The 14723-nt window shown below is 40.7% G+C and overlaps 1 protein-coding gene across 15 annotated transcripts in view; it reads left to right on the forward strand.

Annotated features, from left to right (window-relative positions):
• NCOA2 (nuclear receptor coactivator 2) overlaps nucleotides 1–14723 on the forward strand; it is a 273087-nt gene that overhangs the window by 210943 nt on the left and 47421 nt on the right. For 13 of the 15 annotated variants that reach the window (XM_059672932.1, XM_059672931.1, XM_059672926.1 and 10 more), the window contains 4 exons: nucleotides 5367–5470; nucleotides 9197–9374; nucleotides 11563–11751; nucleotides 14379–14495. In XM_059672932.1, coding sequence (XP_059528915.1) covers nucleotides 5367–5470; nucleotides 9197–9374; nucleotides 11563–11751; nucleotides 14379–14495 — 588 coding nt within the window. The remainder of the gene's footprint in view (nucleotides 1–5366; nucleotides 5471–9196; nucleotides 9375–11562; nucleotides 11752–14378; nucleotides 14496–14723) is intronic. The other 2 variants (XM_059672933.1, XM_059672929.1) reach the window with 1 other exon arrangement.

Here is a 14723-nt window from a genome sequence, read left to right on the forward strand (position 1 = left end):
AAAAATACAGCTACTCAATCTTTTATTGAGGACAGGAGTGAGCCCTAACCGGTTTGGCTCAGTGAATAGAGCGTCGGCCTTCGAACTGAAGGAGGACAGGAGTGAAAAGCCCTAAATTCTTTACCCTTTGTATGAGAGTGAAAACTTCCCATCCTCTTAATATACAAATGGTATTTGTGTAAGTATTGCAACATTCAGAGATTTTTTTTTTCAAATCACATATTCTACTAATTTAATTTTAAATTGACCTGGTGAAAATTGTTTTCGCTTTTTAAAAAGTCAGGGATTTTGTCTACAGCCATACCATCCTTTACGCGCCTAATCTCATCTAAAAAGTCAGGGATTTCTACAATTTCCGCTTAGACAAACTTTTTGCTAATATTCCTTAGCATCGGTTTTCAGAAGCCAGGCTGAGATTTCCTTGGGGCCAGACATCCATTCCTACAATTTCCCTGTGAGGCCATTGACTTTGCCATCTCCTTTCATATCCTGCAGACTCCAACTCGGTTACGGTGTATGTGAAATATTATCAGCTATGGCCAGCCATTTTTATCTCCTCTTTGAATTTAGAGTTAGTTTCTCTCAGTTTAGCCCTAAATTGATCTCAGTCTCTCACTTGACAAGAATTATTCATTCCATTTGCACATGTAGCAGGTCACCCCAGGTACAGGCAGAGACCGTAGAACTGAACGGATTCTGGTGCTACTGATTGATTTCCTTCCTCATGGTGGCCTCCATTCTCTCTAACTGTTGTTTTTTTTTTTTTACTCTGTATAATTAATTTATTAATTATTAGTTCTTTCAGTGCCATTCTCAGTAATTTTTTTATTTTTAATTAAAATATAATTTTATGCCCAGCTGGCATGGCTCAGTAGTTGAGCATCAACCTATGAACCAGGAGGTCACAGTTTGACTCCCAGTCAGGGCACATTCCCAGGTTGCCAGCTGATCCCCAATAGGGGGTGTGCAGGAGGCAGCTGTCAGTGATTCCCTCTCATCATTGATGTTCCTATCTCTCACTCCGTCTCCTTTTCCCTCTGAAATCAATAAAAATATATTTTTAAATTTAAAAAAATATATAATTTTATATTTATTTTTATTTTTTATTAAATTTATTGTGTTAATGGGATTATATATAGGTCTCAAGTGTGCATCTTGTTAGCTGCTTCTTTTCTCCTTTTAAAGATTTAGCAGCTGAATATTATAAAGAGAGAAAAAATATTTTTTATTATTAATAATTGTTCACAATAATTGTTTTTATGTAGTCTTTCCAGTAGAGTCCAAACATATGTTTTGTCGGACCTAAGTCATCTCCTGCTTTAAATTTTAGGCTCTCATCTTAAATTATATCTGACCTGTAGATTCCTAAAAATAAAAGAAAATGCCCTACAGATACGATTCTCATTCTACATATTTTCAGATAAAAATCTAAAATTCAGAGTCTGCACATGTTGCTAGTATATTTAAAATACCCCAGCATGAAAGCTTATCAGTGTTTAGGAACCTGCTTGATTGGGTTTTATAAGTTTGTGTTTTAAAACTGCCCAAAATATTAATGAATGAATTCAGGAGACTTGTATCTTCAGAATGATGATCAGAACCTCAAAATGTAAACATCTAGCAAGGTATTGATTGTAAGAGACTTGGAAATAGACTGTCACAAATGTTGTTTATTTTTCCCTAAATTATAGCATCAATATAGACACCACAGAAAGCAATAACTCCTTATGTTGTGATATCAGAATCTCGTATGACAAATGGCCTGACGTTTTCTAGGGCTCAGCGACAGGTAGGGAGTTTGTGCTGCTTCCTATCTCACGCTTCCCAACATTAACCTAAATTAAGTCCATTCTTTTAAAAGAATAACACCACCAGTTGTGCCAGTGGAAGGACAAAAGAACGTGGGACCCTGAGAGAATATGAGATGCTCTGTCCCTTACCTGATGATTTGTTATTTAAGACTGTTCTTCTCAGGAAGTGCTTTCTCCCAATATAGACCCAACCAGGTGTTCCGTTCCCCGCACCCTGGGGGCCAGTGGGCCTAAAGTTAGAAGAAATCAGTCTCTTTTTCCACCCACCCTCAATGCCAGTCACCTCTACATTTCTGGGAATAAGTGACAGCAGTGGGTCTAGTCTGTCAGTCAGCCACCAAATGTAGGCTTCTGAAGGACAGTGCTGGCCACTGTGGGTACTAAACAGCTCCCCTCCCTGAAACTTACCTCTGGTGGGGATAGCACACTATTTCATGCACTGACCTGCTCACTGCAGGAGGTGGGGAGACCAGGATTCCCTCCGAGGAAGATGGATCAGGATCTCCTGCAAAGGCCTCTCCTATCTGCAAATTCTGCCGGACCTTCTCTGCGGAGGTCCTCTCACCTACACTGTTCTAGTGTGAGAATCACTGCTGCTGCCGAAAGGTGTCCCTGAGGGGAGGGAGAGGCCCCTGTCAGCAGTTAAGAGGCAGGGGAGAGGCTGTGAGTTACTCTCCAGGATGTTGTAGCACATGCTCCTACACATGGGCTGCCACACAACTAGAGGCAAAAATAAGTGGAAATGCCACATAAATATATAATGTCTGTTATATGGGCTTTGAGAGCTGGTATTTAGTATCAGGGATCCTTAGATCCGAAGCCTGCTGGGCCCTCTGAAATACAGGGCTGTTAAATTACAGTAGTTCCCCTCCTATCACACACATTCCAAGACCCCCAGTGGATGCCTGAAACTGAGGATAGTACAGAACCCCACATACACTGTTTCTTCCTATACATACCTACCTATTATAAAGTTTAATTTATAAATTAGGCACAGTAAGAGATTAATAATAACATGATGAAATAGAACAGTTGTAAAAATATACTACAATAAAAGTTATATGAATGTGATCAATCTCTCTCAAAATATGTTACTGTGCTATACTCCCCTTTCCCCTTAAAGGAAGCACTTTACGGCTTCTCTTTGGCATATTTGCATTGCCAGCATTACTACTCTTGAGTTTTGATAAAATCAGGGTAACTGGAACACAAGCACCATGATGTTGCAACAGTTGATTGATAACCGAGATGACTACTAGGTGACTGGTGGGTGGGAGCGCCTACAGCATGCAGATACTGGGCAAAGGGATGATTAACGGGGGGAAGGGAGGGAGGACAGTGTGAGATTTCATCACCCTGCTCAGAATGGTGCACAGTTTAAAACTTATGAATTATTTATTTCTGGAACTTTTAATATTTTCTGACCATTGTTGACTGAGTAACTGAAACCACGGAAAGTGAAACCACGAATAAGGGGGCTACTATAGGTGAACATTAGATGAAGCTACAGGTGATGGTACCAGTCTTGTCCCTGGACTGGTGGGTAGGAAAGTGAGCAGAAAGTGATGAGAAATCTACAGCTTTACCAAGTGAACTGGCCAAAAAAAAAAAATGTATGCCCCAATAGGCATTTATTGGGGTTCTAGGAAACTGGGAATGGGGGTGTCATATGCAGTAATTTTCTGGAGAGCCTGAGCTATTTCATTCCTAAATTGGGCTGAGACGAAACCTGCAGATAGGACAAACGTTGAGGAACCTAACAGTCAAGAGCTAGGTCAGGAAGGCAGCAAGAAGGAAACACGAAGTGAAGACTGACAAATGCATACAGTCCCGAGTTACAAAGGCCACCAGACAAGTCATATCTGTGTTTATAGCTGAGGAGGTTACAATTAGATCTGAGGAGGTGAGTCAGGAATGTAGCATAACTGAAAAAGCAGATACAGTCTGTTTATGACAAGCTCTTGGCTTGGAATTTAGTAAGGAGGAGCCAATAATTACAACTATGCTAGTAGCAAGTTCCATTTGTTAACTCTATAGATTTTTTAAAAAAATATTTTTATTGATTTTTAGAGAGAGAGGAAGGGAGAGGGAAAGAAAGAGAAGCATCCATGTGAGTGAAACATTGATCTGCTGCCTCCTGCACGCCCCCTTCTGGAGATTGAGCCCAAGTGCCCTGACAGGGAATCAAACCAGCAACCTTTCGGTGCACAGGCTGATGCCCAACCAACTGAGACACACTGGCCAGGGTACTTGATAGTTTTTCAAGTGTGGTTTACATATCATCCCATTCACTTCTGTCGAAGTTTATATGTATAGAAGGGATGTACTAGGTCTTAAAAACTCGACGTGACTTGCTCTGTCTCCTACTTGTGCTAAGTGGCTGTGCTCAGGCTTGAACTACACAGGTCATCTCCGTTCCACTGGGAAAGATCACTCAGGGGCTCTCATCACAGGAGTGGCAAGATTATGCACCTGCATAACTTTATTTTCTAGGTTCTCATGTGCAAATTAAACTTTACAGGTTTCCAAAATACTGTGTAAAATACCTTTTACAAAAAATAATAGTAGTAATAAAAGAGGCAGCAAAATTTACCAAGATCATGAAAGCAGGTTGATTCTGAGTACTAAATTGATTTACAGTTTCCTTTATTTGCATTTAATTGCAGTGATAACATGCAGTGTAAACAAGGATATAATTTATTCAGGTACAGATAATTGGTACATGGTTTCTGTGTTGTTTTCTAACAAGTTGCCGATATGTATCTGTTATGCTTTAAACCTCTTTTGGTGTTCTTGAAACAACTGTAAGATGTGTATTGACAAATATGCATCTGTTTCTTCGGGGAGAATTTTCCATGTTGGAATGTTTTCCGGGCCTGAAGGCTGCCTTGCACATTTTAATCCAGGAGCACATGGTATTCACCTCTGTACCAGATGAAAGGGTGGGCGGCCACTGGAATTCTCTGGGTGCCTGGTAGGATGCCTTGCCTCTCTGCCTTAAGCGGCTAAGCGCCGTCTACAAGACAGGGACCAAATCTTTCTGGCTACTTTAAATGTGAATGTGACAAGAGGTGGAGCAGGACAGGAGTCAAGGTGGTCACTGAGTGTCACAAGCTAGCAGCCCTAGCAGGTTAGACGCCCCTCTGTTCCTTCTTCAAATGTGCGCAGGTGACGGTGCTACTGAATTCGGAACAGCACACCCTCCATCTTCCTAGTTTGGGGAATCTCTTGAGTAGAAAGTGATTGTGTCATAGGACATAGCAATTTCATAAACTAGAAAAAACGCTTGTCGGGGACTAGTGTAAAACCACTAAACTCATTTCCTCGGCAGCCTGAGAGGGAGCCGAGCTGCAGGTTCTGGAGGCGAAGAGTGAGTGTTCTGGCTCCTGCTTCAGCAGCTTCTCGAGTTCAGGGCCAGTGGGGATGTGCTCCAACTTTTTTACAGTCATATCTGATCCCGCTGGAGACCTAAAAGTCATTACAATAAAAATGTTTCTGTGTCACTCTGTCCTTGAAATCGCACTGCCATTTAATTCACACTTACGTTTGTTGCAGAGAAAGCAGCGGCTGCCAACATAGACGAGGTGCAGAAGTCAGACGTGTCATCCACGGGGCAGGGTGTCATCGACAAGGATGCGCTGGGGCCCATGATGCTGGAGGTAGCACACCTCGATTGTTTCTGTAGTTTACAATGTTGTCCATCTTTTCACATGATTACATTCATTTTCAGGTGAACCTAATTTAAGGACAATGCAGTTAATTTTCACTCCTGAGATCAAAGTACTGCTTACCTCTTGGGTTTATTAACATGTCTCTCTCTCTTCTGGCTCCTGATTCCAGCAGATCTACATTTCAAATGAATGATCTAGAATGAAACTGACTAGACCAGAATATAAATTAACAGGCTTTCACTGCCAGTTGAGCATTCATTTTGGAAAATCATGTTCACAAGTCCTGTTAAATTCTGATATATTTCAGTTTGAAATTTTCCCCAAATTCTTAGATTTTATGTATCTCATATACATATACCTTACAGGTTAAAATTTGAGTGCCAGAAAAAGGTTTATGCTTTCTGTTTAGGCAATTTCAAACTTGTTTATCTCATAAAGATAAAAACTGAATAGGCAGAACTTTTCAGATAAGGATCACAATTGTAATGGTTGGTCTTCACTGCTTGCTCTTTATTAACTTGAGGTAGTTTTATGATCAGACTGCTGTCTAGAATTTGTAAAGTCCAGCTTTCCTATTTTATTAACTAGCACAGTATTAAACACCCAGTACTGTGCTGTACCTATTCCAGAATTAAATTCAAGAATTTAATTTAAGCTATGGTAAGATGAGGGGGAAATAGCAGCAAACATATCACAAGAAGCAGAGGGGCCCTGAGACATAAATTATGTCAGTTCTCAGGATAATTCCCTCTGCTGATAGGATGAGATTGAAAAGTGCCACGTGCCCAGAAGCTTTGCAGCAGCCACATACATATAAGAAATTGGGATTTTTAATGCAGAGATAACCAGTAATCACTCCTTTTTTTTCAATTGGTTCATAAGATGATTTTTACTTTTAGAAAATTGAATTCTGTGAATATCTACCATATAATTGGAAGGTGGGGGGTGGGCACAGAAAAAATATATATAAGATTGTCTGATGCAGTCTTTGTAGTATTTAGAAATGACTAAGTTCATTCTCTGGGGCCGGACCTGCTGCCAAAAGACTCTAAATGACCCATGTTGGCCTTTGCTTGTTTCTCTTGATTCACGGGCTTGAAATCCTCCAACTACAATTTTCAGGGGAAAAAGCAAAAACATTGAACCTGCTTTTCCAGAGTCAACAGGCAAGGAAAGGCCAGAGAGCGGCTTCCCAATTCGTTCTTAGAAGCAAATAAGAAAATTCTAGGTGTACTGTTTAGAATTAGACGAAAGATCGCTTCTCGGCCTTTTGGCTAAGATCAAGTGTAGAATTAGACGAAAGAAAGGAGATAACTTCTGTGAAAAACATCTTGGATTACAAATAAAATTGATTTGAAAATTATAGTAATCCAAGTTATTGTAATTAGGAAACTTTCATATGTCTGTGTTTATTCTTTATATCAGAAGACAAAAATTAAGGTAGGGTGGAAACTCCTGGGAAAATTTCTGAGCTGCTAAAAAGAAATGCTTAGAGTAACCACAAGGCTGTGACTCAGACCCTTTGAGAGCGCCTTCATTAAGTGTAGAAATCAGATTGCTAGATGTCCGTGGGCCTCATCTCATAAAAGGGAACCACATTTTTGCTGTTTCAAAATAGTCTTCTGAAATCCAGTGCACTGAGCAAATCCCAGTGTGGCTGGGCGTTACTGCTGAATCTGTTCGAGAGGTAATGCTTGAATCTGGTGACTTAGCATTTGGATCTCAGTCTTCATCTCTGTTAGCGTGTCATTATAATTTAAACAGAGAAAACTTGTTCTTGTCAAGCTGTTCCTAGGCACAGATGCACACTCATGCTTACATCATAGCGTAGTGGTTGCTAGGCAACAAAACCCAATGTCAGCTTTTTTCATCAGAGCATTTCGTAGTGAGCTTTTAAAAACAACACAGTTTTACAAGATGAAACATTTTCCTCTTTCAGTTATATTAAGCCACATATCAGTCTTTCTGCCAGAGTACAAAAGCAAAAGGAAGCTACACGCACTTTCGAAAGTGAACTCTACATAATATAATTATGAAAATCCCTGATGAATTTGTATCTAAAGCGATGAGCTTAAAAGGACACTTGGTACATAAGTAATCAGCTGACTTCCTGTCCCCCCACACAGACACACATGGTTGTACACACACACAGGGTTTTCCAGGGTTGGTGCCAACCTATTCTGGAAGGCCATTTACATATAGTTTTTCTTTGCCCCAGCATATTGCTTATACCATTGGTAAAACCTGACAAAATTTTGAATAAAAACGAACAACCAAGTGGGGTTCATTTGGGGGTAGGGGGAGCCTTCTAGTAAGTTCTAATTTGAGAGAGCTCTTAGTTTTGTGATAAAAATTGAATTAAAGCTGGAATATTCTTAAAGAACACTCACAAAATATGAGCCTGTAAAATAATAACTTAAGGAAAAAACAAAACTAGGGGAAAAGTAAACATTGCCCCATACATACATACTATACCAGTACGTACATGTAATATTCGTGTTGAAAACAGTCATAAACGCATAGCATGGAGAAAGTGTATGGCAGCAACTGGGCAGACCAGGGGGTGCTTCTCCAGGGATGCCTATCAGTAACAAGCCTTTTCTAGTCCTGATCACTCACCTGACAGAGCTCTGACAAGCAGGGCTCAGGAAGGGAAACTCACTGAGCTCCCAGCCTTGGCATCACTGAGGAGACACGCTGGGAAAGGGCCTGGGGTGAGCGCAGGGCAGAGCACTCTCACTGTGTCGTCATCCAGACACAGCTCTGGAGGCAGGCGCACCTGCACTAACTCCCGCCCGCCTGTCAGTTCCCTCCAGAGTTGTAATAGTAAAATGAGAGTGTGTTTAAGGCACAGGAAACATGCTCAATAGCTACCGTTACTATCTTTATTTTCTGAAATGATCCTAGATTCCTCATCTCCTTCCCTAATCTAGATTGGAATGACAAGGAAGACTAAGGCTATGTACCCATTACAGGAAAAATGCTACTGTTATCTGGATGATGTAGGAGCCTGCATCCCGACGGACCAGTTAACTTTCAGTTCTCACTGTCACAAACCAGAGCCTCACGTCTCAGGACAGTGCTAGCCACATCTATGCCTAAGGTTCCGACAAAGACTGGTTTGTCACATCAGAGAGATTTCTCAGACTTTGTCCCCATATACGTCAAACAGTAAAAGACTGATGTTTCTCCAAAGGTCTGAGATCATCTGCAATTCTTTCCATTTAAACCAGGTAGCTTTAAAGGTAGTAAAATTGGGGGTTGTGGTGATTCTTGGCATTTATCCTTAAATTGGGGGGGGAATTATCAGTGACCCCTTCCCTTGTATTGGGAGACTGTACAACATTACTTTGTATTGGGTTGGTCACAAACTTGTTGTTGGCCGTCTGGAATAGGGCCACCTCATTTTGAAAATACAGATAAATACCTGTAGTTTTACTTGGCAATAATTACTCCTGGTAAATTACCGGAGTTAGTGTTTGTCATTTAGTTTGTGATAAGCAACCTGATCTGGGCTCTCTCCCACCTACTAAGATGAAGTAATGTCACCAACAGAAAACGTGTTGTTTCTGAAAACTAGGAGAGGGCAAGAGAGATCGCTTTTCTAGCCATGTGTGAATTAAATATTTCCCTTAAAGGATCATTCCCTTCTTAACAATTGCATATGGTTCTATGTGGTATCTTTTCTAACACAATCCATGTCTTTTCCCTCAGGCCCTTGATGGGTTCTTCTTTGTAGTGAACCTGGAAGGCAACGTTGTGTTTGTCTCAGAGAATGTGACACAGTACCTAAGGTATAACCAAGAGGAGCTGATGAACAAAAGTGTATATAGCATCCTGCATGTTGGGGACCACACTGAATTTGTCAAAAACCTGCTGCCAAAGTCTATAGGTAAAGGATTGTCTGCTGGGTCTCTCCTCACTCCCCTGCCCTCCCCCAGTGCACACATCGTCCTGGTTGAGGGCTGAGAGAGCTGGAATGTGTCACCGGGGTCTAGAGGTGCTGGGTTACTATTGAAGCTTAGGAGCCATGAGAAAAGGACACCGGCAGACATTGATCGTGACTGGCCGTTTCGGTCCTATACTTAAAGTCCATGAAAATAATCCCGCTGGCAAGTACTCATGGCAACTGTTTTCATGGGGTTTGTTTTGTTGTTATTATTTAAGAAGCTGCCAAATTGCCTCCCACTCTACCCAGTGCCAGCGACTATGTTGTCCTTTTCTCCATGACTGTCTAAGAAGTAGAAGGTCATGAGAAGTTTGAGATTCAACCTATTTCAAGTCCGACTGGTGAAAAAAGTATGGACGTGGGTGCGTACAGCTTTCTAAAAGTAAGATGTTCAGAAACGAGTGGGTGTCGAGGGCTCGCATGCTCTCAGCCCCAGAGCTTCAAATGGGCTCTTCCATTTCACAGACGCAGCGGCCCAGCAGGTGTCTGGATCAGGTACTGCCTCCTAGCCCCTCCCTGTGCCCAACTCCTGGCTTCCTCACCTGCGCTGTTGGTGATCATTAAGGCCCATATTAAACTGGGTGGTTCACAGCGTGGGCCCACTCTATTTGCTGCTCTGGAGTATGGCTGTTCCCGCTTACTAAGTGGTTCTGTTTTAAATATTCTCACTTAAACTGATGATGCTAAGAACATCTTCACGGAGAAAAAGAAGTGCATATTTTAAGAGAGAATAAGGTCAAGTCCTGAGTTAGCAAGTATTTCTGTTCTTTTTCTTAAGACTGTTTATATTAACTGGTTTTATCGCTACCACAGTAAATAGGCAAAGGTCTTTTCAAATTCCATTACGGCTGGCCTTTCCCTGATATGATAACCCCTTATTCAAAGTGACTTGCAAGAGTAATACAGAATATATGAATACTAGTGTGAGATTCTTCTATTATATTGTCTAGTAAATGGGATTTTTTATTTCAAGTAACTAATATTTTCAAATCTCTTCAGTAATTTTATGACTTCCTCAAAGGACCTATACTTATTAATTCACTATTATTAATTCACTTGTCTAAGGAGTTCCTTGCCTTACTTTATATTGTATTTTTTTATACTTTCAAATTACTTATTAACCTGAGTTAATAAGAGCTCCTTTTCCTTTGATTACTCTGTGTAGTCCTCATTATGTAAATAAGCTTGTAAGAATGCTGGTGATGAAATTGACTTCTCAAATGTCTGCATCGACGTATAAAGTTAGCTCTGGTTCCTTCTGTAATTCTAAAATTTCTTGCCGTTGACTTGATAATTGCCTTTTTCTCTCTAGCATGCGTTTCCTTTTTTACTCCTTTACAGCCCAGTGGCTGTAGGATTAACATTGCATTCGCCGAAACACCCATGACATCTAGTTGGCCCGTTCAGTGCTTTCTAACCAGTGACTTTTTCTTTTTAAATATATTATTACTGATTTCAGAGAGGAAGGGAGAGGGAGATAGAAACATCAGTGATGGGCTGCCTTCTGCCCAACCCCTACTGGGGATCAAGCCCCAAACCTGGGGATTGAACTGTGACTTCTGGTTCATAGGTTGATGCTCAACCACTGAGCCATGCTGGCTGGCTAAAAGTGAACCAGGTTTTGGATTCAGTCCCCCATCAGGGTACATACAGGAGGTGACCTATGGATGTTTCTCTCTCACATAGATGTTTATCTCTCTCTCCCTCTCCCTTTCTCTCTCTAAAATCAATTTTTTTAAAAATTTTAATGCGTGCTATAGTTGGTGCCACTTACAGATTTTTGAGTAGGGGCAACATGTAAAATTGGAATGCAAATAGATTCAAATAAATTTCCAAGAAATCAGAGTTTGAAAAACCTCAAAATGGAAAACTATAGTATTCTGTTAATAAATAGTCAAGATCTGAACTTGAAGGGAAGGGTAAAAAGACATTCTGAAAATTCCTAGAATTTTCCCAAGTTGAAACATTCACCCAAGAATGTTTCCCCTCCAGATTATGAAATTACAATAGAAAATGATAAGCGCTATATAAAAATAAAATGACTCTATGCTTCCTGTATATTTTGATATTTTGGCATTGGTGAGTCTCACGTTGGTTTCTTTATAATTTCGCATTTCTTTGCCTTGCTCAGTGAACGGGGGATCTTGGTCTGGCGAACCTCCCAGGCGCAACAGCCATACGTTCAATTGTCGGATGCTGGTGAAACCTTTGCCTGAGGCTGAAGAGGAAGGTCATGATAACCAGGAAGCACATCAAAAATACGAAACTATGCAGTGCTTTGCTGTCTCTCAACCAAAGTCCATCAAGGAAGAAGGAGAAGGTAGGATGAAATCTCTCGTATATTTTATATATTCGTGTATTTATTATTATGCTGCTTCTTCCACACTTAATAATATAAAATTAGTGGCCACACAAAGAAAAATTTAGAGATGTCTTTTTTGTTTGTTTTTTCCACCTACTTAAGAATTTTTATGATAAATTTTATTTGTAAGTCTTTAGAACAACTCAATAGACTTTTCTGCAGTGACGGCATTGTTTTGTGTCATCAGTGTCCAGCACAGCAGCCACTAACTACATGTGGCTATAGAGCATTTGAAATGCGATTGGGAGACTGAGTTTCCTGTTTTATTAAATTTACATTAAATAGCTAGGTGTGGCTAATGGCTGCCCTGTTAGTGGCTGAACCTCTGGGGGAGCCTGGACTCCTGGGATGAGCTGCTGCGAGCTGTGAGCCACAGCCTAGAAAAGTGCACATGGTACAGAGAGCATTTTCATGTACAGTGGACCCTTGAACCATTCGGTGGTTGAGGCGCTAATCCCTGCATCATCAAAATCCCACGTATAACTTTCGACTTTCCAAAAACAGTTTTAATTAATAGCCTAGTGTTGATCAGAAGCCTTACTGATAATAGTCAATTAGCACATAATTGTATATTGCTTGGATTATATCCTTGCAATAAAGTGAGCTCGAGAAAAGAAAATGCTTTTACGAAAACCATAGGAAGAAAAAATAAGTTTACAGTACTATATGTATTTATTGAAAAAGAATCCATGTCTAAGTTGGGCCTGTGCAGGGGAAACCGGTGTTGTGCAAGGGTCAACTGTACTTCAAGGGATTAGTGGATTCCATATAGTTTATCCATGGATGCTGGGTCCACAGTGATACGTAAGAGAGGATACAGATGGGAGTGGGGAATGGAGGGGGTTTCAGACTCTAAGCTCTTACACTCTTCCCCTTAAAGAGAAGCTGGCATATAGTATCCACCCCTGCACCCTCCAAGCAAACCATTCACAGCTGAGGGTCCCGATATAATATCAGACATGCCTAGAGTGCGTTCTGCATGCGTAGAGAAGGGGGAGCTGAGGACCACGTGGGCAGAAGCATCATTCTTAGGCTCTACTGAGCTCTCTGAACAGGAGTTTGCTCTAGAATCAAGCGAAGTCAACAGTAGCAGTGTCAGAATGTAGTAAGGATTACATGGCTGTGCCTGAACCATGATTGGCATTAAGTCTAGTTATTTAGTCCCTTTTAAAAAAATGTAAGTAATTTTTAATTTAAATTGTATTAGAAAGGAAGTAATAGAGCTGTCATAGACAATAATACATAGTTCTTCAAAATTAAGTTTATACATAGGTATGGAATGTCGAAAGATTTTATTCACTTGTATGTGACAGAGTAAGTACTGCTGATTCATCCATCTATGATAATATTCAAAAGTAGTATAAACAGATATAGCTGAGCTCATTTTTGTTTTGGTGTGGTATATTTACATATTTTGGGACATTTGAAATCTGATTCCGGGTGCTAGCTCTCAGTATGAGTAGAGTTTCTGAGCCATGATGTGCTCAGGGTTCAGGTCCTGGTTTCACCAAAGTTTTGCATGATACTGAGCACGTTACTAAAACTTTATGGTTGGTTTTCTCCTCTGTTAAATGGAGGCAATGCTATTACCAACCTCAAAGAGTTGTTAAGAGAGTTAAATGAATTGGTAGCGTATAAAAGCAGCTGGACAGATGTCCATCTCATAGTAAGTGCTCAGAAATGTAGTGTTTATTATCCTAAGGATGAGGATTACATTTAATTTGTGATGCCTGTTATTACTGGATATGTTTGAAGAAATTTTTTCCTAAATTTAAAGGTGAATAATCATAAAACCCTTACATAAGATACGAAGAGACTCTTTTTAACAACCTTTTACTCGCATTTTTTGAAATTGAAAAGGGCTATGCCATGCGCTCTGCATGTTACAAAGATGAATGAAACATTTCCTGTTCTCCAGAAGTGGACATAGATGCATAAAACAGTTGCAGTGGGTATGGAGTAAACACTTAGCACCGGCTCTGTGGGAAACCAGCCACGGCCAAGATTCTGAACTTGGCACATGCCGCATTTTCTAGGATTTGTTTTCCAATTCTGAGCTAGACCTAGTTCATATTCTTTATTTTAAATTGCATATTGTCATCATAGGGTTATTTACATAGTTTAGTAGAAGGTATACCTAGTTTTCCTTGTTGTTGTAAACCTGAAACTCAAGAGGCAACCCCTGACAAAGCAGCGTGTCAGATTTTGGTTTTCATCATTTCTCTACTTTGTTATGAATTCAGCTGGTTGGTAGGGTCTGCCGTTTCATAAGAAAGGATTCCATTCTTCTCCGTCATTGGGTGGACGGTTTCAGGTTGCTAACGCTAGGACGGTGGATATTCTTTTATCACATGTATCGTGTGGCTTCAGCAGTTTATCCCCGGCTCCCCCGGCTCATCCTACACAGCTCACCCCTCCCCCTCCCCAGCTGCTTCCCACTTCAGTGGAGGAGAGCATAGAGCCGGTGAAAAGCAGAGGTACATGGCATTTTGTCGCTCTCTTCCTTGTTAATTTACAAGCTGTGTTGTCATAAATACACTTGAGTTTGTTTGAATCATTGAAAGGCCTTATGTGATAACCCTAAGTGTCTTCGATTGAAGATTTGCAGTCCTGCTTGATTTGTGTGGCAAGGAGAGTCCCCATGAAGGAAAGACCGGTTCTTCCCTCATCAGAAAGTTTTACTACTCGCCAGGATCTCCAAGGTAAATTTTCTTTGCAAAGGAGACCAAAGAAGTCATTTTAGATGCTTGCGTATTTGTCATGCAAGGAACGTGCTTAGACGGTGGCAGACGCTGGGACCCGTGGCTGCTGGGTAGACTCACTGAGGAGCTGGAGGACGGGCCAGGGAGGGACAATTATTTTCACTATCTACCCTGTTAGTCCATGTACTACTGTAAATAAATAAATTTTCATCGTTTAAAATTTTAATT

This window comes from Myotis daubentonii, chromosome 17 (assembly GCF_963259705.1).
Source record: "Myotis daubentonii chromosome 17, mMyoDau2.1, whole genome shotgun sequence".
Lineage (NCBI taxonomy): Eukaryota > Metazoa > Chordata > Mammalia > Chiroptera > Vespertilionidae > Myotis > Myotis daubentonii.